The sequence below is a fragment of the Mustela nigripes genome, chromosome 3 (assembly GCF_022355385.1).
Source record: "Mustela nigripes isolate SB6536 chromosome 3, MUSNIG.SB6536, whole genome shotgun sequence".
Classification (NCBI taxonomy): Eukaryota; Metazoa; Chordata; class Mammalia; order Carnivora; family Mustelidae; genus Mustela; species Mustela nigripes.
In genome coordinates this window covers 73,074,658-73,102,572 of record NC_081559.1, presented here as the reverse complement: position 1 = coordinate 73,102,572, position 27,915 = coordinate 73,074,658, and the positions used below count along the sequence as shown (strand labels likewise).

The window sequence follows — 27,915 nt, the reverse complement described above, 5'->3', positions numbered from 1 at the left end:
TAGGAACTAACTGGTAAGAGCTGAAAGTGCTTATCTCTGGGGCACTAAACTGGGAAGGGGGACTTTTTTTTTTTTTCCCACTATGAACTATGTGCATGAGTTATTTTTTAATAAAAAGAAATTTTTTAAAAATGCTTTTCATGGACAAATTTGGTATGAATTCCAAGAAAGGAGAACTGGGGAACAGGAAAGACAAGAAAAGCTACAACCTGCTTACCCCACCTGGGCTACTAAAAGACAGACCTCCTATAACGTGCTCCAGCCTCACCAGGTTTTCTTTCCGGCTGGGTCACACCCTCTCCACCAAAGGGCAACAGCAGGTCTCAAAGGACAGACCTGGAGGCACTTCATTTAATTAAAAAAAAAAAGGCAGGGGGGGGGGGAACTGGTAGAACCCAAATTAATAATATGGTAATATACATGGAATTAGTATTAACAGCAGTATAATTGTAATATATTATAAAGATATATTTCCTGAGATCTGCATGATTTCTAACTTAAACACCACGTGTAAGAATACACAGTGAAACTACACTTTAGGGTAAAAGGTTCCATGGTGACTATGGAAATAAAGATACTTCATCTCCTGCTGTAGAACTAAATTCAAGAAACAGCATCATTTCTCAACCTGTCTTGATCGAAGATAACATAATAATTCAATGTAACGTAACAGGATTCAAATGTAGTCCACTTAGCAAAGAATTGCATCCAAGTCACTTTAACCATGGAAGCCTGGATTCCCACACAACAGAAACCAGGCACTTAGAAAGAAAAGCAGCATTAGAAGATTAATGATATACCAGAAGTCCCCAAGTTTCTCGATAACCTCAAGGCCTAGACAAAGCAAAAAACCAATACCTATACATTACAGAAAATTCTGACAAGCTAAAATTCTTATAGAATTGTTCTTATTTGGTTTACCTTTTTCTTACAATTCAGAAAAGTCAGGCCATACTTGAACATACATAGGGCTCCTCAAAACCGAAGGTTCACTGAGGTTTTAACACGTTGCTTCATGCTACCAAGTCACTAATTCAAATCTAGATGTCATTCAGGATACATTTATACTCCCCCCAAAAAATGATTTCACAAATGTGCTGGCTCCTAAGGGGAAAAAGCAGATTCCAGTAACAATAAAAGCCATACTGAGGAATATGGCAACACCTGTTCAAAGCACCCATTTCAAGGGGGAAAAAATGATGCGACCCAGAAATGATAGTATTTTATTTTAAAAAATATTTACAGAAAACTGTTCAAGAACTCATCTTTTTGGATAAAGCAATAAAAAATGGATTTATTTCCTATGAGTTCAAAAGCCTGGTATAGTGTTTTCATTATAAACCTACTGGTTCAAAACAAAAAAATACCAACCTGAAAACGCCCTATCAGTAGCACCTTGACTTTCATGATCTAATCACTATGCAAATTCTTACTACCACAAAAAAAAAAAGCAAAAATTCTGATTACTCACTCAACATGAAACTTACATCATTAAAATGTTCCCAAATCAAACATATGAAATACAACATATGAGCAGAAAACAATTCCACTTAAGATAGTCTAATGATTTGTGTGCTATTTAAAATCACAAATACTTTTATGTAGCATACAGTTTATCTAAATGAATATTAATGTATTTAGATTGTTTATGTCCATTTTAAACTTATAATTACAGATTTATTTTAGTGAAGTAAATACCAAATATTAACTCTTTAAAAAAAAGTCCCACATAAATCTATGAAAAAAATTGAAAGTGAAGTAGGCCACACTATTCTAAGCTCATAGGCAACAAACCAAAAAATATGCCTCAAAAAATATGCAACAAACCAAAAAAAATACAAACAAAACCAAAGCAATAAAGAATACTAATAGCACTTGATAAAGATTAGACAGAATATCAATAATATAAAAAATACAATGTATTATATGAGGAGTTTGAATGCAAAAACCATATATTTATTAAACATGTGATTAACTTAAAAACACCAAACCAGTTTGTTTTAAAGTGCTCCTCATCCAAGACCTTGGACCAAACCATCCCTCCAAAATGAATTAAAAAAAAAAAAAAAAAGAAACAGTTTACAAGGCAAACACTGACAATAGGTATGGACAGGCACTACCAAAAAATGCTATTCGTTCTTTAATTAAATAATGCCATTCTCAAGTGATGTAGAGCAGTCACCTTGACAGAATTCCTTTTTTGTATAAATAGTCATAAGTAAAAAAGTGTCCCTAGATAGTCTACAGCTGCAAACATTAATACCTTACAACAGCAGCTTAATGTCTATTTTAGGAAAAAAAGCACTAAAATCCTCTTCCATTGAAAGGCATTTATTTCTCTGGTATAAGTGAGCAAGGTCACTACAACATTAACCTCTTTTCTAGAACAATGTAAATAACAATGTATACACATCGTAAATTTGGTAGGTCATAAAAGTTAGGATGCAATCATTTTTTTGATGCAACAGAAAAATAAATAAAAGTTAAATACTTTAACCCAACATTTGGTATTGACAAATCAGTAGTGTCAACTTCACATATGAAGGACAGCACAGCCTGGTTTTTAAAAAATCCTCAATATGTTACGGTATTTGGGCTAAAAATATTTAGAATATTAAATGTGTCCTTTTGCTTAAAGGAATACAATAGAATCTCCATCAAGCTGCTATTGTAACTCGTTTTTAGCTGGGGTAAAGTGACCGTCTGGTCCATGGCACAAGTTACATATATCACACTTCTGTCAAACAGAAACCTTATGTTTCTAAGATTTCATGTTTATAAGCTACAATACACACTGACTCATCTGTCAGTCCCTCACAGTTTTTTAGAAAAATATCTACATTTGTCCTTATGGAGGTCAAAATGTTACACCATCATTTGTTTAAAAAAAAAAAAAAGAAAAGATGCACATTCATACTGTGAAGTTATTAGGAAAATACTCTTGCAAATAAACTATATAAAGATAAAATACACTTCAAAGGTATGTGGGTTGTTTTTTTTTTGTTGTTTGTTTGTTTTACAGTATTCTATAAAGTGCAGAGAAATCCTAAGGGAAAAACTACTCCCTATAACATAGTTTAATTACAGCAGCTTTTGCATAGCAATACTTAGAGGAAGTTGGACACTTCCGTTTCCTCAGGAAGAGAAGGATGGAAGAGGATCTTCCGATTCAGATTTTTTTTTGGCCATAAGTCTGCTTTCTTCAGGAATTGTTGCTGATGTCAAATCTCCATTGAGTGTATTTCTTGAACAGTGAACAGGTCCTATGAAGAAATTAATTAAACGGTTAAACATCCTATCCATATGAACTCCAGTTCCCTGTGGGGGGGGGGGGAAACATTTTAAATTTCCTATTTAGGGACATGAAACTCCTTCAGCTTCCTATTAATGTTTTGACTGTTTGCCTGGTAGAGAAAAATCTCACTTTCCTGCTATTGGCAATCATAAGGAGAAACTTCATAGTTAGGGAAATAAATTATGAGGCTACCAGAAGTAGAGATATTTGTTTTGTTCACTGCTAGAAGCACAGTTGGCACATAACGGGCAGTCAGAAATATGTGCTGAAGTGAATGTGGTCTTGGTTAATTATGGCTTCTTCAGCCTGACTGTGGTAATGCTGTTAGTATCCCCCTTGTTTTCTAGGGAAAAACAAAAAACAAAAAAAAAAAGACTCAAAAAAGGTTACATGCCTAACCCAAGATCACACAACTGGTAATAGAATGACTTCCTGAGCAAAGCTGACAAGGTACCTGTCACCAGGAGTCCCTATATTTCCACGTGGAATACAACTCACAGAGCTATTGCTGCAGCTGCGGGCTGAGAGCCCCGGCATGGCCCCACCCCGAAACAACTGCGCTTTTATATGTACATGGTATTTGATTTTACCATGAACAGTTACACTTTTATAATTTTCTTAAATCTAGTTAATAAAAAATAGAAGGCATTTTCTCTCTCAAGGAAAAGAATATTTGGGGATAAATATTCTTAGTGGGGCCGCCATCAAGACTGCCCAATTGCAAAACACGTACTTTCTAAAGAAGAGCACTAAAATGCAGTCTCCACTTTATCAACTGACTGAGACACTAAACTCTAGGATAAACAGAAGGCAATCTAAGGGTAAAACTTCTGACCTAGAGACCTGAGATACATGTATTTATATAAACAGGGATGTTCGTGTGTGTGTGTACACGTGTGTGCAGTATGTGTGACTGGTTCTGTTACACGCCTTAACAGCTAGTACAGGAATGCCAAATGGACTCGGGCAAGCGCACTGAGAGCTTATGGAAATTGTTTTCAAAACTCAAAACAGGGGTGCTTATAAGAGAGCTAAGAAAAGTGGCTGGATTTTTTTAAAAAATTACTTTCACCATCACAAATGAAAATGATCCCCTTAGAGTAAAAAGGAGAGCATCTACAGAAAAGTACAAGGCAGCATAGAGAACCCTTTCATGGGCTCTAAGCTCAGAGTCACGTAAACCAGAAAGAACAAAGTAAATCAGAATCTACGCTACTTGCCTCTGGTAACTTTTCTTTCCACACCTAACCTCTAACCCTCTTCCTCTAGTCTCCTCCAAGTTGCACTACATCGGCCTGGAAAAGTTTCTTTCTCCTTCCCCCTTCCCACCCTCACCCCTTTTCCTTCCTTCTTTTACCCGCTATCCCAGTTAAATTCAAAAATGGCCATAAGCATAGAGTAGCGCTCTTACAGTGTTCTGTAAGAAAAATGGACAACAAAAAAAAAGATGTCATCATCTTCTAAAAATCTGAAAATGACCAGCAGTCCCTCTCTAATCTCCACCATCTTCACAAACTCTATCTTCCCCTCTCATTAAACCCATTTAACTTTCTGGTTCAGTAAAACAGATGTTAATCAAAGTGAATTAGCTGGGCTCTTCCAGGCAACCTAAAGAAATCTAAACACTATTTATGATGTCATTTCCACAAGAGAAATAAAATCTGTGTTCCAAACAACAGACTTACAAATTCTTGGAACACAACCTATCCCCTAAGTAGGAACTGTATGTAATTTCCATCACACATGTTTCATGGTCTAGAGTAAAGACTTCATAAAGCAAAAGTCTACTAATGGAGTCGTAATAATAAGACCCTATTTGAATTCACTAGAAATCACAGTCACTACTGTCTAACTAGATATTCTGACATACTTTCAAAGCTTTCTCTCTGAAGAGAAAAATACCTAAATTTGAACATAAATCACAAAACCTTTCCTAAAGTATTCAATCACAGTATGTTGCCTCTTTAAAGAAAAAGGGAGAAAAGGGTACAGAAATAAATGCTACTATAATTCACCACCACCACCTGAAAAATTTAGCCCTTTCAAATTATTTAAGTAACAATACTGATTTTTCTTCTCTGAACTTAGACCTTGCCTTTATTTTCCCCTAGAATCCTAGCCACAATTCACGCTTTCTTCTAAAATGGTTTTGAAATGTAAATAGAGTGGGAGTAGAACATTACTAAGAAAGTACTAAAATGTAGTAGGAAGAAAACTTTTGATGTTATATCTATAAATCAAAGATAGGGCACTTACATGGATGTATTCAGCACTTCTTGGTTAATAACAAAGGTGTCTGTAAGAGGAAGTATGAGCTTCTGTGGATTGGGTGCTGTTTGCCTGACTCTGAATTAAGGAATGAATCCAAGGGCAAAGTACAGTGTTGACTCTCAGTATCCTTCATTTATTTCAACGCTTAGAGGGCACCACAACAATTCTGGAGAATAAGCCCAAGAAAGAGACAGAGCCCCATTTAACTCACTATCTGGGTCTTCAAGAGAAATATCATTACAAGAGTCTGTATCTGAGTAGGTTCTTCGGCGGCGCTGGGCGAGTCGGTGATGTGTAGATACTGGTTCTCTTACAGAGTGGCTACTCCTACAAAGTAAGTAAAATGCAATACATTGTAAGGCCTTAAACAAATGATAATACCCTCAACTAGAGTGAGGGTTTTTTTGTTTCTTTTAAAGAGAGTGAGCTCACATGTCAGTGGAGGATGCGGGTAGGGCAGGAGGGTCAGAGGGAGAGGGAGAATCTGGGGCAAGCTCTAGAACCCGCATGAACCAGACATGGGCCTTGGTCTCATGATGCTGAACGTATGACTTGAGCCGAAATCGAGTCAGACACTTAATGGACTGAGCCACCCAGGCACCCCTTAACTGGAGTTTTAAATGACTTCTTTAAACGAAAGTAGAACTATTTTTATTTCCAAATTTTTATTTTAGCAACTTTTGATTCCTTCAGAGGTCAGGCCACAGGCAAGTCAAATCATTTAGAATCCAGCTGGTAACCTGAAGAATAAGACCTCTGAGCCAAACTAAATGGAAAGGGCGTAAAAGAAAGCAACTTCTTTTACAGAGAAGGGTCCAGTGAGACCGTAGACATATCAGATGGTTAACAAATGTTTGAAAACCAAAAGTTATGACTTCACAAGTGCATGTATCTAGTGTCAATCCATATCTGATCAAAAATAGCAGCGTGAAGGGGATAAGCAAGCAGGCAAGAACATGCTAGAGGTCAGCTCCCTGACAGCAGCAAAAACAAATAGCCCTGGCAAATAGAGGCTACAAAAACTATTTTTAAAAAAGCAGTCTGTGGGGCGACTGGGTGACTCAGTCAGGTAAGCATCGACTGTCGATTTCAGCTCAGGCAGGCCGTGATCTCAGTGTGGTAAGATTGAGCCCTGGTGTCTGGCTTCCCACTTAATGCTGAAGTCTGCTTGTCCCTCTCCCTCTGCTCCTTCCCCCAATTCTCGCTCGTGCTCTCTCTCAAATAAATCAACATAAATAAATAAATAAATAATAGCTTAGAAAACTAGAAAAATCAATCTAAAATATCCAGCACAGAAGCAAATCAGCACCACTCAACAGCATTTCAGCTACCGCTCTATGGAAAGCCCAACATTACTGTTTGTAATGACTATCCTGATTTATCGAGAATATATAATTTTAAAATTCTAATTATATTTGGGGCACCTATGTGGGGCACCCATGTGGCACAGTTGGTTAAGCATCCGACTCTTGGTTTTGGCTCAGGTTCTGACTTCAGAGTCCTGATCTCAGGTTGTGATACCCAGCCCATTTTTTTTTTAATTCTAGTTATATTTTATCTAATAAGGTAGAAAGGATAAAATACAGTTCAGAAAAATATCTATCACAAATATAAGTTTGTAAAAGGGATCAAGCTTTTACTAACTGGTGAATCTCTTCACTCCCCGACAGGATCAGGTATGTACACATCACAGGGCTCCTCTGAGCACTAGATAGTTCAGAGGTTACATATTCATGGTGGGGAGTGGGAGGGAGTGACAATACTAAGGGTTCAGTTAGCACTTTTTCTTAATGTAGAGAAATAAAAGCTAATGCCACTACAATTTCATTGTTTTCCAAAGAACCAATCAGAGCCACTTAAAAGACCTACCAAGATAAAGAACACTTAAGTAGCCTGGGATATTTGCAAGATCTATCTAGAAGATAAATGTCTTAAATGTGTTGCTATGAATATATACTTTAAAGTATCAATTGGTTTTTCAATAATATCTTTAACTCTTAACAAAACAACAGATCAGAATGAATGTAAGACTACAGAAAGCTGTCCTAAAGTAAGCCTAAGCTTTGGACCCCCCAGTACCTCAAAATGGATTTCTACAACAATCATTTGATATAATTTCAAACATTAAAAAAAGGAGTAAGAGCTGACCAGGTGTTTACCTTGCTGGTGAATTTATTCACTCATTTTTATCTTCACTGACTACCTACAGGGGCTAGGCCCTATACTTAGATACAATGCTAAGCAAATCAGAACCAGGCTCTGCTCAAAAAGTTGCCAACCCACACGACTTTGTGTTAAGGGCCCAAAAAACTTCTCTGAGAAGGTATAATTTTGAGAGAACTTGATTAGAAGAAAAGTTTATTTTACCTCTCTGAACTGCAAGAACCAGGATGGCTGACAGAACGCTTCATCTAGAAATAGAAAAGGAAAATGAGCCTAATCCATACACCAAGTAGAATAATACAGTTCTGATCTATTATTATTATTATAATTAACACAAATCTGCTCAGATGAAAAGATGACTGGCCAAGAAATTTATCTTTTACAAACTCAAGCAACACTATCAGCACAATGTCAAGCTTTGTCCCTAATAACCATTAATTGGAATCTTTCTCAACACATATCAGAAACATGCTAGATTCTTTCCTCAGTAATAAAAATCAAATTTCATATGTATCATATGTGTCTGAGTGTGTGCTTATATATAAAAATATAAAAAATGTATATAACCAACCCAAAACACCATACTATTTAAAGGAATATATAGCAAGCCAGAAAATAATCTAATATCTCTCCCTCTCTTTTTCTTAAAGACCAAGAAAAGAATCTGGTAGCAAAGCTTCTCTTTATAATTCATTATTGAGGTAGCTGTCACACAGATGTTGTAAAGTATGGTTTTCATGGAAGATGGCATTAGTAATTCAAGTCTTTAAAGAACTCAGAGGAAGAATCCTAAGTCTCAAATAGGTCCCTAAAACATGTATTTTAAAATAATTTTTAAAAACATAATTAAGAGCACTAATAAATATGACAAATACCAAATTTAATTTAAAAAATCCAACTACTCCACCAAAAAAATTGAAGGAGATCCCCAATTAAAACAGATTATTTCAATGTTTAGCAAGGCAGCTGAAAAGCAAAGTTTATACTACAGGATAAGGTCAGTAGCTTTTACATGCAGGGGCTCAAGGGTCTTACAATTCTAAGTCTAACATCTGAGTTATGTAAATGCCTGCTGTATTTGTAACAGGAGCCACCAGCTGTTCAAAGAAGTCCCAGCTGAAATGATAACAGATATGACCAACCCAATTTATAGTCCAGGAACACTAATATGATTGACATTAAGCTGCAGATGGACATTAACATCTCCTTTAACAGAAGTCAAGTCCTTTGGGATTACTCACCTAAGGACATCCCAACTACAATTATTATTCGATCTGTGAGTCAAATGATGATTGTTTGAACTTCTGATTATGATATGAAATAAAACCAAATGCACATTTATTCTAGGAAGGGACACAATAAAATTAACTACATGAAGTAGTTTAAAAATCAGTTTAGGGGCACCTGGGTGGCTCAGTGGGTTAAAGCCTCTGCCTTCGGCTCAGGTCATGATCCCAGGGTCTGGGATGGAGCCCCACATCCAGCTCTATGCTCAGCGGGGAGCCTGCTTCCTCCCCTGTCACTGCCTGCCTCTCTGCCTACTTGTGATCTCTCTGTCAAAAAAATAAATAAATTTTTAAAAAATCAGTTGAAATAGTTCTAGAATTCTCAAATCTTTCATAGCTTTATTTTCCATTTACTCATATTATTAAAAAGAAAAAAAAAAAGATTTTCCCAAAAAGACTATCTGAACTTCTTTCCATGCTGTGCCTCCAGAACTAATTATCATATGCCATAATTTTTGCTTGATGTATGAAATAAAATGGCAAAGCAAGTAAAAATAAATAGTCCCTAGCCAGTATTTTTTAGATTAGTTTATTGGACTTTCCTGTACTGCTGCTACTGATAAAAGGTTTTGGCTTAAAACAGACAGTTATTATAGTTTCTTAGTTATTATAGTTTCTTATTATAGTTATTATGTATATTTATGACATAAAATATACATATGACCTCTCTCAACTACAGAGCATTTGTAACAGAAGGCATTTTCCTCAGAAATCTAATACAAAAAAAAAGGCAGTTTTGAGGCAGTTTTATTGCATTTGATTTTATGAAGTCAAATACAGTAGAATTTGTAGTAAAGTCTGTACTTAATACCTTAAAAAACAGTGTAGCCCTTATGTATCAATCTCAGGAACACAGTCCTAAAACAGACATCTACCACCACACCATCCTGAACGTGCCGACCTAGGAACATAACACTATAATATATACACACCCATCTCAAAATATCTTTTCTTGTTCAACCATATAGGTTATCTCATAATTGTTTTATAAAGCAGTATTGTCAAACTGTTCTACTGAATACTACTGTCCTATGAGATGTTATTCAAAAATACAAAAGAAGGGTCAAATAAATTTCAGAAACAAGACATACCACCTCTCCTCAGAGATTCATAATACATGTTAGCATAAAAGAGGTTCTAGAAGTCCTATGACAGAGAAACCCCATTCATTCAAGTTAACCTAGCATCTGTCAATTTAATTTTCCCATAAAACCCATTTTCATAGTATGCCTGTCCCAGGGGACGCTATTAGTGCATCATACATTGATTAGAAAACAATGATCTAAATAAATTCAGGTAATAATCTTTACTTAATCTTATATTGCTAAATTGGCCAGGGTGGATAAAAGAACGTAGAAATAAGTAAGTTGTACCCTATTTCTTCTTCTAATAAATAAGCCTTCAAGAAATTGATAAAATAGTACCAGGAGGCATTCTTCCTTCTATAAAAGGACTCCTGGGATGCTTTCATGACTCAGTTGGTTAAATGTCTGTGTTCGGCTCAGGTCATGATCCCAGGGTCCTGGGATCAAGTCCCACATTGGGCTCCTTGCTCAGTAGGGAGCCTGCTTCTGCTTCTCCCTCTGCCTGCCACTGCCCCCGCTTGTTTCTCTCTCTGCCTCTCTCTGACAAATAAATAAAATCTTTTTCAAAAAAGTGTATGTGTGTATATATATATACACATATATGTACACACATATACACATACATACACATATGTGTGTGCATATATACACACACACACACACACACATACATACAAATATATATTCCCGAAAACACCTGGATGAAAGAAATGTAAAAGTTTCATCAAACTCTTGTCTCACCTGTGAGTTCTGTATAGCTTACCTGAGCGAGTTTATTAGCTTGGGAAGGACAACAAGTCCACTGCCCCCAGCAAAGAGTACTGGTTGTTCAGGGCAATCAGAAGAAAAGAAACTAAAAAAAGCACCTGTGTAAAACAGGTCAGCCCCTTTGCAACGACCCGCTGATGGAGGAGACCCTTTATTTTAGAGATGAACAAAATAAGGTCCAGAGAGATTAAGGAACTTGCCTACCCAGAGGGCTCAAATCCAAATACTGACTACAAAATACTGTTTTCCCTATATCATATTGCTTCAAACTCATTACAACTCCTTTAAGATTTGCTTAACTTTATCCCTTTGCTTAATTTTATCCCTCATTTTATCCCAAGGAGAGCAGTGCCCCCAACCTCTTCTGTGTCCCAACACCCACAGAACATTTTAATATTTCCCCAGCATGCTGGGATAAATGGCATGGTCCTCCAAGGGGAGGCAATCAGGACCTTCGCACATTCTAACCCCAAAGAGCTGAGAGGCTCCAACACCGAAGATGTTAGATCTCTTGATTCAATCTGTTGACTATTTCTCTGCCACTGCCACTTTCCTCCCTTAAAAATAAAAACAGAAACAAACATGCAACATCACTGGAAACAAAAACAAAAACAATTCCTAACCATTTGAACAGGAGAAGGTGACACAGGAGAAACCAAGGGATCCGGATGGGACAGCTGAAACATCTCAGGTTTAAACTTGGCATTCGCTATCTTCACACATTCCTCAAGCGTTGTGATGAATGTATTACACGTGGCACTAAGCAGAGAAGAGGCTTCATTCATGTTCTGAAAAATTATGCACTGAGTTGAACAGACTCACACACGACTACATGGAATCATGCACTATGTTCTAATCAAGTGACAGACATCTTACTAGCTTATGTGCAAATCTACTCAAAATATACTACCTTAGAAAATTAAAGCAATACATGAATAAGAAATGCCTATCAAGCAAAGAATGCATGAATTAGAGTCTAAGAAAAAATAAGTTTTGCATTTAAACCAAATACCAATCGTATTAAAAACTATGTATAAAAATGTATCTTAGATAAACCTAACTAAACAGTAATTTTCTAAGCATCCAAATTCTGAAGGAGGTCACAGCAGAAGAACACCCTGAGAGTTACTTAGTTACTTAGTGGCAGGCACAATTCGTATCTACCTCCAAGCCCTTCTCCCACTTCTTCCTTGGTAGAATACAAACCCCAATCTTTTTTTTTTTTTTTTTTTTTTCGTGACAGCAATGTGTCCTGACCCTGGGGGGTGAATACAGACTGGTCTGAGCCAGCCATGGTTAGTCCATGACCCTTTGTGAAATATTGGTATTTCTTCAGTTTCCTTTGACCCAGACCAAAAAAATAAAAATAAAAATAAAAAAATAAGAAGTCCACTGAGGAGCTACTGAAACTTTCGATCCTGGATTAAAGCCAAGGACAGCAAATTGGGAAGGTCTTTTTCCACTCTGGTTACCCCAACTGCCCCCTGCACCTGTGCGACCTTGGAAGTCACCCTGAAGCCTTGGGCAGAGGGGAAAAATTGAATACACCAAGAAGAGCAGAGTGGAAGGACAGAACAAGCCCAAGTCCTCGATACTACCATAGAGCTACCAGAACAAATGTGAGAGCACCTACCTCCAGAGAGCTTATGGTGAAACAGTAAATGCCCTTCTGGTTTCAGGTGCCTGCAACCAGAGGTGACCTCACAGAAGATTACTTCCCACCAAGAGAAGGCCACAGGAGGGACAGGAAGATTTCTTGTCCCATTTTGCCCAAATCAGGTAGAAGGAGACTGGGAACCATGCCGGCCTCTCACCCAGAGAAGAGGGCCCACTGACCCTCTTTTATCAGAAAGTGTGAACCTATTTCAGAGCCAGGCCCCACAGATTTGAAATTTGATTCCTGAATTACTCTTCTGAGGACACTTTTTAAAAGTTCTTTGATAATAGCTAAATTATCAACTCTCAGTCACTGAAACTGGGGCCTTGTATACCGAAAGAAAGAGAATAGCGGTTGCCTAATGATTCCAGTCTGGAAAACAAAGTCTGGAATGCTTCTTCCCCACCCCAACCTCCAAATCATCAGATTGGCTGCAAAAATATGCCTTGATTTCCCAGAGAAATGTGCTGCTTCCTGCTTTCCTCTGGTAGCACAGATATAATCTAGAAGATCCTACAGATATCCAGAGTCTGTAGTAGGGACAGCTCAGAGTAGCTAAAAATAGCTCATTTAGAAAATGCTTCTCTGTCACCCCTTGGGAAGAACCTCACCCATCAGGGTATTACAAAGCATAACCAGACATAAAGGGATCATTTCTGTGTACCTCCACGCTGGGAGATGAATGATTCTCATCATGATGAACAAATTCTTGGATAGTATGAACTTGCTGCATTAGGAGATCACAGTAGAGGCGAAGTTCAGACATTTTGGTTTTCAGTGATTCACTGGTTTCACTTATTTCTGAAGGGAACATATATAAACATTCACTTAGTTTGTTTTCATATCCTTTGAGCAATAAAACAAATGGAATCATTTAAAAAGTAAGGCAATAGATATAAATACCTATAGCTTACGAGGTGGGAGCTCTTGGAAATAGGATACAAGGGTCTTGAAGAAATACCGTTTCTTCAGACAACTGGGAAAAAATGGGAGTCATATATCTGACATGAAGTTTAGGTAGATTAATTTCCAGAGTCAGGGTGATGACCACTGGATCTTTTTTTAAGATTTTCTTTATTTTAGGGAGCCTGGGTGGCTCACTCTTTAAGCATCTGCCTTCAGCTCAGGTCATGACCCCAGGGTCCTGGGATCAAGTCTTGCATCAGGCTCCCAGCTCAGTGGGAAGACTCCTTCTCCCTCTCCCACTACCCATGCTTGTGTTCCATCTCTCACTGTCTCTCTCTGTCTCTCTCTCTCTGTGTCAAGTAAATAAAAAAAAAAAAATCTTTTTTAAAAAAGATTCTATTTATTTTGAGAGAGAGAGAAAGCATGTGAGTGGCAGAGGGGCAGAGAAAGAGAAAGAACCTCAAGCAGACTCCACACTGAGCATGGTGCCTGACAGGACTCAGGGCTCTATCTCACTACCCTGAGATCCTGACCTGAGCCAAATCAAGAGTTGGTCACCTAACCAACTGAGCTATCCAAGAGCCCCAACCATTGGATATTTTATCCAGAATATTCTCATTCCATTACTCATCTTTCATTTAAAAAGTGCTTATATTTCTTCATTTGTAAATGTTCTTTTCTAACCTTTGAATATTAAGGTTTTTCCAGTTGTAATGTTGTTTTCCAGTTGTAATGTTTTTCCAGTTGTAATGTTGTTTTCTCTTATTAATATTCAAATTAATAATTTATGAAAGTTCTTACACATTAAATATGGCAATTTTTCCCTTCCTATATACTGTATGCCCTTTTCCATATCTATCTGCTGCCTTTCAGTTTTCTTTATTGTGCATTTTAACATAGAAGTTTTTAATTTTTATGTAGTTAAAACTATCATATAAACATCTATTTTCTTCTGTTCCTTCCATAACTTCGTCTTCATATTATACTGTTTTCAGAATGGTTTTATTAAGAACTTACTTTCTTTTCTTTACTATGTCCAGAAAGAGTAAATATCCAGCCATAGTCCCAGTCATTACTTACCAATACCTTCTAAACTAGCAGTGTAAATAGCAGAGGAAGCAGGGAAAAATACATGGAGTAGATCCTCCCATGTCTCCCTATACCCTGAATCAGTGGCACAGCTTTGTGATACTAGCCACAAAGCCACTCTAGCCACAGTGGACCAAACCAGCTCTATCTGCCCATTTGACCTAACCTAAATTAGTTTCTACTCAAATTTAAGTCCATTCCTTTTTTTTTTTTCCCCCAACTACAGTACAATACATACAATGAAATTTACTGTCTTAACCATTTTTAAGTATATAGTTCAGTGACATTAAGTACATTCATAATGCCTACAACCATTACCATCATCCATCTCTAGAACTTTTTCATCTTCCCCAATTGAAACTTTACATCCATTCAACAATAAAGCCCCATCTCTCCCGCCCCCTAGCCCCGGTCAACCATTACTCTGCCTTCTATCTCTATAAATCTTACTACTCTAGGCATCCCAGTAAGTGCAATCATATAATATTTGTCCTTTTGTGACTGGCTTATTTCACTTACCTTAAAAGATTCACCCATGTTGTAGCATGTGTCTGAATATACTTCCTTTTAAATGTTGAATACTATTCCATTGTATGTGTAATACTACATTTTGTTTATCTCCTTCTTTGTCTATGGACATTTGGGTTATTTCTACCTTTTGGCTATTGTGAATTTCCATTCCTTCTTATCCTACCCTTAGCCATATATTTTTAAATAATTAAAATTCAATTCTAGGCTTTCATTTTTCAATACCCATAGTTTACTTGTTTTCAGTAACCTAACTCCTAGTATTTTTTAATTATTAAAATAATTATATTAAAAGTATTATATACTCCAAAAAAATAGAAAAGAAAAATCAAACAACTGCAAACTCACTCCCAAAATATAAATATGTTTTTTAAAGATTTTGTTTATGTATTAGAGAGAGGGAGCATGAGCAGGAGGAGGGACAAAGGGAGAAGGAGGAGCCTCCCCGCTGAGCAGGGGGCCCTATGCATGAAAAATAAGTCTCCTTCCTACAAACTACCTTTCCAAAGGTAACAACTTGACCAATTTTACATAGCTTTCCTGAGCTGACCAATGAATGGATATGTAATTTTGAATCCTGCTTTTTTCCAATTATCATTTAATGTTGGGCATTTTCTCACATTATTAAAATTCCTTGCAAACAGTTTACTGGCTACATATCAGCTTATAACAGCCTGTACTTTATTGACCTGTTCCCCTAAATTTCAACCTTTGCATTGTTCACAAGTTTTTTTTTTACTATAATGAGTATCTAAGCATGTAAATCATCTACATTTCTGATTATGTCTTTAGGACAGATGACTAAAAGTGCATAAGACACTATACATTTATGTTTAAGAAAATATTCTCATCACAAAAGAAAAATATATAGTTTACCTTTTTCTTTTTTCGTCCTAGTATCAGTCAAACAGGCTTTGGAGCTGCCCAGAGCAACCAGCCACCTCTGTCTTTCTGCCGCGTTCACCGCCTTCATGTAGAAATGCTGTTCGCCTGGAATGATTAATTCCATTCTTGTGTTGTCTGCTGAATGGACTATGATAATAAACATGGGGGAAATACAGTCATGAACTTAATTAGGGGAGACTCAAATAATCACTCGTACAGTGTTAGAGGTTTTAGACACCTAAAACAAGAAGTCGAGCTTCAGGATGCAGACATTGCTTCTCCCTAAAGGGCTGTCTAGTGGCCTCGCAAAACCACATGCTCACATATATTCATGCTGGCAGGGTCCCAAAGTCGTGGGAAAGAGAAAGAGAAAACAGCACTGACAACTAAAAAACTCCCTCTCTACGGGTTGCCTATACTACTTTTGATACACAGGCACTGTCACACTTATCACACAGGTTTTACTGATTTCTTTGAAAGAAAAGGCTGTTTTTATCCCCCAAACCTAGGACAGTGCCTGACATTCAGAAGAAGCCCAATACATGGTAGCTAAGGCCACCTTCCATTAGCACAGCAGTCCTCAACTAAGGGCACAGCATAAGCATGAGTATTTGAGACCTTCTCTTTCCTACCATCCCCCCTGCTCTCCTAAACCACCCCCCCTGATACTCTGACAAAAAAGAACTAATCAAGGATCATAGTGAGCCAATCCTCAATCCTTGTAAGACTAAATTTGTGCTACATCGTCCTTAATCAACAAGTATTTACTCAGCTCAAAGGAGTGACGGTAGAGGGGGAAGGAGAGGAGAAAGAAAGGAGTCTTTGCTCTAACAGAGCTGACACTTTAGCCAGGGAAACAAACTGACACACTAAAAATAATCAAAACAACTAAATGATAAACTCTTTGGTATGAAGACATCATATGTAACTGAACTGAGAAAAAGTAAGAAAAGGTAGGAAATAAGCCTTCGGGAAGAAGGATTTGACAACAGTAGGATTTAGTTAAGAGAAAAACTGCATAAAAAAGGCCTAGATGAGGAAATAAACACAATATGTAGGGAGGAGACAAGCCTAAATAGAGCCTTGGGTTGTATTACATGGTAATGATATTCATGAATGGACAAACTGAGTTGAGCCAAATTTTCAGGGACCCTGAAAGTCTGGAAGAAGCCTTAATTTATATGATTAATTACTGAAAATACTGACTAGATGTACTATGGCAAATAGTGCCACAAAAGCTTGGCTAGCTTATTATTCTACTTAAAAAGACCATCCATGGATGTGGATAGTGAAATACATAAATATGCAACATTCAATGATGGGTGCAAAAGATTTCCAAGGTAGGATAAAACCCCCAGGCTCCAAGAGTAACTTTTTTGGCTACTTGTTAATACTAGTGAAAGTATCAATAGCTACCTCAAAAGAAAACAAACCTCAAATTTCTAATAATTGTTGCTACAAATGAAAATAAGATGACTCCTTTTTTTTTCTTTTTTTAAGTAGGATCCATGCCCAGTGTGGAACTTGAACTCACAACCCTGAGATCAAGAGTTGCACGCTCCACCAACTTAGCCAGCCAGATGCTCAAAGATGACTCCTTTTAAAACATACCAAAATTGGTGTATTAACCAAGGATGTCTCCTCCAAAGTAGTCACCTGAGAAGACAACAAACTTAAGAACAAGGCTCCCAAAATATCCAATTCTTTAGCATAAAATGGACAAGACCTCTATATGCAAAACTGTAAAACATTATTAAAATTAAAAACCTAATTAAATATAGGAATATACCATGTTAATAGGTCATAAGACTCAGTACTGTCAAGAACACAATTCTTCCCAAATTGATGTACAGATTCAATACAATGCCAGTCAAAATTCTAGCAGACATTTGTGGAAATTTACAAGCAGATTCTAATATGCATTAAGGAAATGTAAAGGACCAATAATAGCCAAGACAATCCTGAAAAAGAACAAAGTTAGAAGACTTAGACTATCAGATATGAGGAAGTATAAAGCTAAAAGAAATTAAGACAGTGTGATATTGGCACAAGGATATAAAGCAGGTCCATGGAACAAAAGACAGTCCAGAAAAAGACCCAATGTACACGGTCACTCACCTTGTGAGGAAGACATTCCTAAGGAGCACTAGGTGAAAGATTGATATTTTCTATAATTGATATTCAGTCAATTGAATATCCTTATAAGAAAAAAATGAATCTTAACCCCTGCTGATACCATACATAAAAATAAATTTTAAGTCAATCACAGACCTAATATCGACAAGGTAAAACAATAAGCCTTCAAGAAGAAAAAAGATTTCCTAAGCAGGACATAAAAAGCTCTGATTTTAAAAACTGAAAAATAGGACTTTGTTGAAATTAAGAATTTGTTCATCAAAAGATACCTTTAATAGAAAGAAAATGCAACCTACAAAGTGGAAGAAGATCCTCACAATACAAAGACTCGTTCAGACTATATAAAAAATTCCTACAAATCAACATGAAAGATAGCCCAATGTAGAAATTAGGCTAATGACTTGAAAAGGGACTCCAAAAGAAGAAAATGTTCAAATGGCTAATTAATATCTGAAAAAAAACACCTCATCATCAGTTATTGAAGAAATACAAGTTAAAACCACCACAAGATACCATTATATACACAAGAAATATTCAAAAAACTTAAAACTAATAATCAAGTTTTAGAAAGAATGCAAAGCACCTGGAACACTCATGCTCTGCTAGTTCAAGAATAAATTGATACAACCACTTTGGTAAACAGTTTGGCATTATCTGTGACAAAATTTCTCTCCTTGATCAAACTTCAGTCAGGTTCCCTCTGCTTGACTGGGGCTGACCTTGGGCTTCCATCTCTGTCCTTACAGGATCCAATTTTAGCAGGAATTCCACTAAGTCAGTTTAGCTAGAATCCTCCACCATCAATATCTGATTACCCCCAATGTCTGAACAACTCCCTCTACCCCCAATATACTCCAGGTATATTGATCACCCTGGCCAGCCTTCAGCAAGAATCCTTAAGATCGGTTTAGCCAGAATGGCCCCTATTCCCTGGTGTCTTCTCTTAGTAATTTTCCATCCACCAATCTGCCCCCTCCAATTCTTGGCTACAAATTTCCACTTTTCTTTTTTTTTTTTTTTAAAGATTTTATTTATTTATTTGTCAGAGAGAGAGAGAGAGCAAGAGCGAGCACAGACAGAGTGGCAGGCAGAGTCAGAGGGAGAAGCAGGCTCCCTGCGGAGCAAGGAGCCCGATGTGGGACTCGATCCCAGGACGCTGGGATCATGACCTGAGCCAAAGGCAGCTACTTAACCAACTGAGCCACCCAGGCATCCCTCCACTTTTCTTATCATATTCAGAATTGAGCCCAATCTCTATCCCCTACTGCAAAACCCCATTGCAGTAGCCCCTATACCTATCATAAGAGACCTGAATAAAGTCAGCCTTACTAGCAAGTGTCAAGAATAATTTTCTCCTTATAATTCTATTAAAGCTAAATGTATGAATACAGAATGCCTCAGCAATTCTACTCCACTTCCAGATATATACTGAAGAGAAATGCATACATATGTTCAACAAAAGAAATATATAAGAATCTGTATGGCAGCTTTACTCACTATAATCCCAAATGGAAAAACATATATACACATCAATACTAAAATGGATAGCCAAATTGTGGGATATTCATACAGCAGAAATACTACAAATCAATACGAATGATTGAACTACCATTACACAGAAGAAGGATGAATTCCACAATGTTGAGTAAAAGAAGCCAACACACACACAAAATACTGATTTATTCTATTTATAAAATGTTCAAAAGTGGGCAATATTTATCTATGGCAATAAAAGATTAATGGTTACTTTTTAGAGGGATTACTGATAATATCCGAATTCTTTTTTTTTTTTTTTAAGATTTTATTTATTTATTTGACAGAGACACACACAACAAGAGAGGGAACACAAGCAGTGGGAGTGGGAGGGAGAGAAGTAGGCTTTCCGCCGAGCAAGGAGCCCGATGTGGGGCTTGATCTCAGGACCCTGGGATCATGACCTGAGCTGAAGGCAGACACTTAAAGACTGAGCCACCCAGGTGCCCCTAATATTTGAATTCTTAATCTGATTGATGATTACATGAGTGTGTGAACTTTGTAAACATTCTTCGAGCTGAATATTTAAGATCTGTTCCCTTTTCTGTATGTTATTCTTGAATAGAATGATTACTTCCAACAAACAACAACAGCAAAAATGCTGCCATAGCTTGAAACATTTTAGAATTGCCTTGGGATTCTACTACTAAGTTTTTTAAATATCCTCAAGGGTGGAGAATCTTTGAACTTTGTAGTTTGATTTCTGACTCTCACCAAATATCATTTGGAATCAAATCTGGGGAATAAAATAAGACAAAATCATCATCTTAAAAACAAAAAACAAAACAAAAAAAAACCTCATGCTTTGAATGTGCTTTTCTTGTGCGATTTATAAATTGGTTCATAAGGCAATTCTTTTTTTTTTTTAAGATTTTATTTATTTATGTGCAAGAGAGAGAAAGCGCATGCATGCACAGCAGACAGAGAACCAGACTCCCTGCCAAGCAGGAAGCCTGATGTGGTGTTTGATCCCAGGACCCTGAGATCCTGGGACCTGAGCCAAAGGCAACTACTTAACTGAATGAGCCACCCCAGGGCCCCCATATGGTAATTCTAAAAGAGGAGTTCTGAAGTGTTACAGATGATGATGGTGCAATTAAAAATAAGTACATCAAAAGTGAGTACCTGGAAAGCTAACACTTATTGGTATACATTTCAGTATGTTTGTTAAAAATAAACAACAAAATTATATCACATATATTTCAGGGAAGATGAAAAAAAAAAACTAGGCTGAAGTGTTTCTCTACCTTAGATAGCCATGACTTCCTTCCATTAGAACAGCAGTAATTATCAACTACCGGGAGCATGTTACAATCACTTGGCAGACATGTGCATTTTGGAGAAAGCTCCCTGGATGACACTGATATACCCCGTTATAAATCACTGCCGCTGAAAGAGTCCCAGTGGTAGGAAGTCTTAAATGAATGTGAAGAACCAGATGTGTAGCAAGCGAAAATTCTATTTTGTCTCCATGGCTAAATCATACAAAAAACTACCATGATACCACACAAATTTAGCGGTCCAGCCCTGGAAAATATAACGTAACCCATTAGCTGCTGCTTTGGTTTAATCTAAATAAGAAAATGCACAGAGCAGTGAGATTACTCTGAAGTGTCTGACAACTATGACCAAGAGCTCACCGTGTCAAAAGAAGTACTCTTCAGGAAGGACAAGTATCCAAGCTACAGAGGAAAAATGAAAAAGGCCTGTAGGTGTTTTAGTTTTTCCTTCAATTCCCTGAAGAATTCAGTACTTTTTATCATTTTGTCTGATCTCTCCTCTAGTGTTTTAGTTTTTCCTTCAATTCCCTGAAGAATTCCGTACTTTTTATCATTTTGTCTGATCTCTCCTCTAGTGTTTTAGTTTTTCCTTCAATTCCCTCAAGAATTCAGTACTTTTTATCATTTTGTCTGATCTCTCCTACCTACCTCAACCCCCCACACACAGCCCAATCACATGTCCAAATGAATCAATGGTCTATGAATCCTTCCATCATGAAAATTACAGCATGACCTATCACTTTATTTCTTCTCTTTTGGAAGAAAAGGAAAATATCTCTATTCACCAGAAGAGCTTATCTCTGATTCAGCAAAGAACCAGAGTTTATGACTCTGTTTTATCAAAAACCATACAGAGCTTGCCTCATTATCTTCAGCTTTTTTTTTTTTTTAAATAAGCTCTATGCCCAACGTGGGGCTTGAACTCATGACCCCAAGATCAAGAGTTGTACCTCTACCAACTTGAGCCAGCCAGACGCCCTGCCTCATCATCTTCAAAGCTCAGCTTCTAATCTTCACAATACCTTTACAATGAGAATGAAAGAAAACACTTGCGGACTCTGTATGCTATTGAAACAGCATCCCCAAGAGACTTTTTTTCAGGTCCAAATTAGAAGACCAACACTGAGATTTTTGAACTTCAATTCAAAGTACATGTATAAAAGGAGAAATGTAAAAAACTGTGCTTAATAATGCTAAGTGCCACTCTTAATTACTAAGCAAATAGATGATATTAGAAGATCTCTATTGGACTAGAAATGCTTTTTTTCCTCTTTTTAGACTACAATGAAGAATGCTTTACTTACCTAACTTCAAATTTCTCTAATTCCATGTATTCACTTACCTTTAATTTCACAAACTGCCATCTTTATACTTCCTTTGCTCCCTTTGCAAACATCATCTTGTGAATCATAGTAGGACAGGATTCCATTATCTAGAACAAACCAACGAGGCTGCCAACCTACAAAGATTATAAATAACAAAAGATTAATAAGAAATTACTTTAATCACATAGAAATCTATGATTTCTAAGATTTGTCATCCATGTTTTCTTGGTTCTAAAGTAACATTCTGACAATGAAATTTTTAATGGCCAAATCTTACCCAAAATGTTCTTGCCGCAATCCCACTTTGCTAGGAGAGCCTTCTCCAGAAATCTGTCGGTCAGCATAAATATAGGGAGTAATACCTGTATTCTGACTCACAACCTTCTTCTTAACAACCCATGAGACTCATCCTCAATAATGTTATAATAATATAATATTATAATAACCCTACACAGGATAAAACATGACTTCCCCCTTTTCCTGAAGGGAACAGAGTTGGGTTTCAACATAATGAAAAAAGCAACAGAAACATGGATTCCAGCCCTAGTTCTATTCTCACTCTTTAGTTAGATAAGCTGAAAAAAAATTTTCCATTTCAGTAAATATCAAAAATTCTCAGTCTTCATGAGCAATTGAACAAGATGACCTCTCAGGTGCCACTCAGCCTTTCAATTCTGCAATGCGACCTTCCATCTTCTACATGTAGCCTAAGCAAACTCCCCTGCACAAGTGAGTGTTGAATGAATTCTAATCTCTTCCACAGAAGCTGCATATTCTGTGGCGATAACATGGATTTCCCACATTCCCTCTCTCCTTGCCTTGCTGTACACAGCTTAGGCAGAAATGCTAGAAACTGCAATCATTCATTTCATTTGTGTTTACTCAGTGACCAGATCACACAACTGTCACAGACTTGGCTCTAAGGCAAAGCTGAGAATGAGGTTGATGGCTTTCCTCAGAGTTCAACTGTTACTCTTACAAGCCAAACTCAGTGATCCCTAAAATCTTATCAAGCATGCTACTAATTTACAACAGTTCACTGATTAATAACAGAGTGACCATGACCACAGTGCCTCACTAAAGCCAGTGTGACTCTCCTTGTTCTTTCTGTAACTATTAAATCACAATTCAGCCTGGTCACATTAGACACAGCCTGCTATATGCTTAATCAATTCAGTTTTTCCAGGGCCAAAGAGTACCAACACAGTGGCAGATGGGAGATTCATTCTTACCCCCGATACAAACGCAGGACTTATCTCCCCAAATGTCTTTTCCTGTAACACTTGTGAAATGACAGGATCAAGTCATCATAAAAAGGTTAAATTTCAGAAGAGAGAATGTCATAATACAGTTCAGAAAGCTGGATATCCAAAATAATTAAAATACATTTCAAACACTAAAAAAAATCTTATTATGAAACACTACAACTCCTAATAAGGCCTAGCAAATTAAAAAGTTAAGTTCTTTTGGTACATGAACTTTATCTTGTTTATCATTATGTTCCCAGCACCTAGAATGTGCCTGGCACATAACAGGTGCTAAAAAAAAAAAAAAAAAAAAAAAAAAAAAAGTATCAATGATTAAACCAGTGATTAAATACTAGAAAAGTGAGATATTGCATGTTATCCATGAGAGTAAAGATATGCAATATATTGCATGAGCATATGTTGTATATTGAGTATGTACAGAAATGGTGAAAACATTATCTTTCCAAACACTAATTCACTGTGGCAAATAAATTATAAGCAGGGTGGTAAAAGTATACTCCACCCCAGGTCCAGGGTGCCTTTAAGACAAACTGTGATTTTGTAAGCCTTCTTTATTGAGATTCAATATCTCTTTAAAACAAATGAGTAAAATGACTCATTTATAATTTGCAGCAACTTGAAAGGTGATCATGCTTAATAAAATAATTGAGACTGTTAGTTATCTCTACACACCTTTGTGAAGAAATGTTTAATCAAAACAATCTAATTGATTCACACATTTATATAACAAAGGACTATATCTCTTTGAAAAAGATTCAGAGGCATTCTTTAGAAAAAAAAAAACAAACTTTCGTTTTATCTCCAACTACCAAATGTTACTGAAATCCTTACTCTACAAAGAACACATTCTCAAAGAACACTGTCATGAAACTAAAAGTTCCTTCAACATCATTCAGTACGAACAGCTGCTCATTCTTCTGACCTAAGATGAACTAAAATTAATAATCATCATGCCACCAAGTCAAATTTATATTTTTAAAATGGAATTCTTCCAAACAAAGATCTCCTTTCAGCAAGCTTCTACAATGCATACTAGCAGTTAGCTTAAATGCTCCGCAAAGACTAAAAGCTTAAGCACATGTGGTTAAAAGCTCAACCAGCTGGTGCTCAGTGCCCTAGATGAGAAAGATGGCCACCAAGACCACATTTCGCTCCAGGAATAAATTATGACTCATGTTAGTAATCACCCATTGCTCTAGGCTAGCATTAAGTGGTTCCTCCCAAGACACTGTAGACACTATGCTTATGAAAGTTTGCAATGAGATGATCATTTGCATCTCAAAGCATAGAAACCACTGTCTTTAAAGTTAATACTGTACTTCAAGTAAACAGGGTAACTGTTCTCACAACTGCCCCCCAAAAATGTTTAAGAACAAAATACATACCTTGGTTTTTAAAAGCTTCCTGCTAAAACATGATATTTATAGAAACAAACTGTTTGACATTTTAATGAGCAAATGTCAAATGAGCAAAATAAAACATGCATGTATGATAAATGTTAAAGCATTTGCTGCTATAAATCAGGCTTTAGCGTTCTAATTAATCGGAAAGAAAGAAGAGACAGAGAAGGGAAGAGAGAGAAAGAAAGAAAAGAAAATGGGAAAAGAAAAGAAAAAGAAAGAGAGAAAGAAAGGTAGGTAGGTAGGATGGAAGGAAGAAAGGAAGAAAGGAAGGAGGGAGCAACCCTAGCTCAATGCTTATGCCCTAAAGTGTTTATGGGCAGATTTTGCACATGGTCAGGGTGGACACAAGTTGAGTGTACCTGCAGTTACCAAGGCTAACTTTGGGTAACTTTTCAATACTTTGGGCAGAGTATCTAAGTGGGTAGGGAATCAAGATGTCTATATTACACTAGAACAAGAAATCTATTTGCTACTTAATCTTCCTTTAAACTCACTTCCTTTCCTCTAATGTGTTGAGATCATAGAATTCTGGAGTTGAAAGGCAGCTTTCAAGATAAACTAATTGACCATCCTGTACTTCACAAACTGAGATCCTGAGAGGGTAAGTGACTTGTCCTTACTGTTGGTTGATGGCAGAGATGGGACTACAACTCAGAATTAAGGGTCTTTAAATGGGCCAGGCTCTTGGTGTCACGGAAAAAGCCCCTTCCCTGCTGATCTTTCATTTCTACAGAAACACAGATTCTTGGGAGTTTTTCCTTCCAACCTGCTTCATGGGTAACACTGACTGTTCCACTTCTGTGTACTGCACCGTCCTCCACTATTTCTCACACTTACCTTAATTCCAAAACATAAAGATAGCACACGGACAACCAACTCCTAAGAGAATGTTATCTGGGAACAGTTTAACAACTTTAACAAGAGAACTTTTAAAATAAACCGTGCTAAAATGTTCTACAAATTTAAATATATATATATATAGAAAAGTTTCCCTAAAATTAAATCTTGATCGTACAGGATCCATTCTAGTCCTACACCCTGACAACTCAGTTATTAACAAAATGCAGAATCAAGTGTGGATAAGGATGGAGATTGCAACCACACACGCAGTGTGACTGGAAATTGTTACCGAAGCCAGGGGAGGAAATAAGCATTATTACACGGGGAAAGAAGTGGTCAGGCACACTTCCCACCGCCAGGAAGGTGCGCAGTCTCGAACCGTCCCCTGCAGAGGCCAGTTCTAACAAGGGACGGAGGGAAGGATTAAGCCCGGGAAGCCAAGGGAGCCCATTCTCCGCGAGGGTCACTGCAAGCAGACGGAAAGGCCCCTGACCCTCTTTTTCCGCAGCCTCCCCACATAAACCCTCCGGAGGCCCCCGCCTCTCCCCGCCAATACCCACCCCCCCGCCGGGTACCCGAGCCCTCTGACCTGTGAGATAGTTGGTCCACTTGTACAGAACCCCCTCCATGCTTCAGAGCCCGGCGCCGCGCATCCTCCTGGCCGGGCGCCGGCCGCGGTGCTGGGTAGGCGCGGAGCCTGGGCAGCCCCTCCCGGCCCGCCCCGGCACTCCCCGGGCAACCCCGCCGGCACCGAGCCGCCCTGAGCCCGCGCGCGCGCCGCCGGGACGTGGCGGCCCTTAGAGGCCCGGGCGGCGGCCGCCGCTTGAAGCTCGGGGGCCGCGAGGCGCGGACTCAGACATCCCCGGGCGAGCCTCGGCGGCGGCGGCGACAAAATCACGACCGCAACCCGCCTTCGGCTCGCGCGTCCACCACACGGCTGTTCCCTCCCGCGCCCCGGCGTTCCCTCCTCCTCGCCCGCCTTCCTTCCCACCCCCCCGGGCCTCCCCGTTTGTTTTCATTGACCCCGACGTCGCTTTCACTTCCTGGATGAAAGGGGCCGGCTCGTCCCGGGAAACCCCTCCCCGGCGGCGGGGCTGGAGGAGCGGGCGCGGCCTGGCTGCCGGGTCGCGGCGCTGGAGGCTGCGGGAGAGGACTGGCGGCCGCGGCGCACCCTTCACCTCCCAGTCCCGCCGCCTGACTCGTCCTCATTCTCCCTCAGGCCCTCGGCCGGCGGTCCGGGGGCTCCCCACACTTCTCCCCCCGCCCCGGGGAGGCATGGACCCACCACGCGGTGGAGCTAAAGCCTCCGAGCCCGGGCGGGCGGACTGGGACCCCGTGGCGCTCTCGGCCCCCCGTAGCCCCGACGAACTGCCCGCGCACTCGTCCTGGTGCGCGGTAGGTTTTCCTATCGCAGAGCCTCAGGTCCTTCCGGTGGTTGTTTCAAGAACGTGAAAGACTACCTATTTCTGTGTCCCTCGTACCCTCCCCAAATTCAGAGAGCCCAAGAAATTATCTCCTAGAAAGATATCCCCTCGGGGTGCCGCTACGAACCCTCCGGCAAGGAACGGTGAGGGGCCCCAAGAACAGTCACCATGCCCACAATTAACCTCAGATAGCCACGACTTCATCTAGAATATAAAACACGGAACCAAACTTTGGAATTTATTTTTTTTTTTTCTTATAGAAATAAAGACTTTCCCCTAGCTTTTGTGATTTTAAGAAATCCTGTTTGGAAATGATCATCTTACATAATGACAATAATTCCGATTTATGAAATGCTGCAGGCTTTACGCCAGGCAGGCTCGGTGCTGCGGTTTCGCTTAGCAGGGCCGAGGTACACCAGGCAGAACGAACTCTCTCTTTCCAGAACCTAACCCAGGCCTGCGCTGAAGGTTTTCTGGTCCGGGTAAATAGTCTTTGGGTATTCACTTGGAAATCAGGTGAATTGGTGAACAATGGGTACAGAGATGGGTAGATGGTGGCGTAAAAAAAAGTCGAATAGAGTTACGAGTTAATGATAGAATCCAAGTGATGACTAGAAGGCCGCGGGAATGGGGCAATAAAATTCAGTTTTTCTGTATGTTTGAAAGATTTCATACTAAAATGTTGGGTGGGGTAAAAGCTGGTTTTGTGCCAAACTTGGTGAAATCCCTACTGTGCATTAGCTGTGAGATTGAAAAGGCCAAATACTCAAATA

General features: G+C 38.5%; 1 protein-coding gene across 2 annotated transcripts; it reads right to left on the bottom strand.

Annotated features, from left to right (window-relative positions):
• Positions 1-1,209: 1,209 nt before the first annotated feature.
• PLEKHA3 (pleckstrin homology domain containing A3) lies at positions 1,210-26,706 on the bottom strand. Of its 2 annotated transcripts, none has more exons than XM_059392808.1 (8): positions 26,308-26,706; positions 22,225-22,341; positions 15,925-16,038; positions 13,190-13,326; positions 11,492-11,656; positions 7,934-7,977; positions 5,778-5,893; positions 1,210-3,263 (listed from the first exon to the last, which is right to left on the bottom strand). In XM_059392808.1, the coding sequence occupies exons 1-8, from the start codon at positions 26,345-26,347 to the stop codon at positions 3,136-3,138; spliced, it is 861 nt and encodes a 286-aa protein (XP_059248791.1). In that variant the 5' UTR covers positions 26,348-26,706; the 3' UTR covers positions 1,210-3,135. The 2 variants fall into 2 exon arrangements, with proteins under 2 accessions (XP_059248791.1, XP_059248790.1); XM_059392807.1 differs by having other exon boundaries at positions 15,925-16,080; positions 26,308-26,705.
• Positions 26,707-27,915: the final 1,209 nt, after the last annotated feature.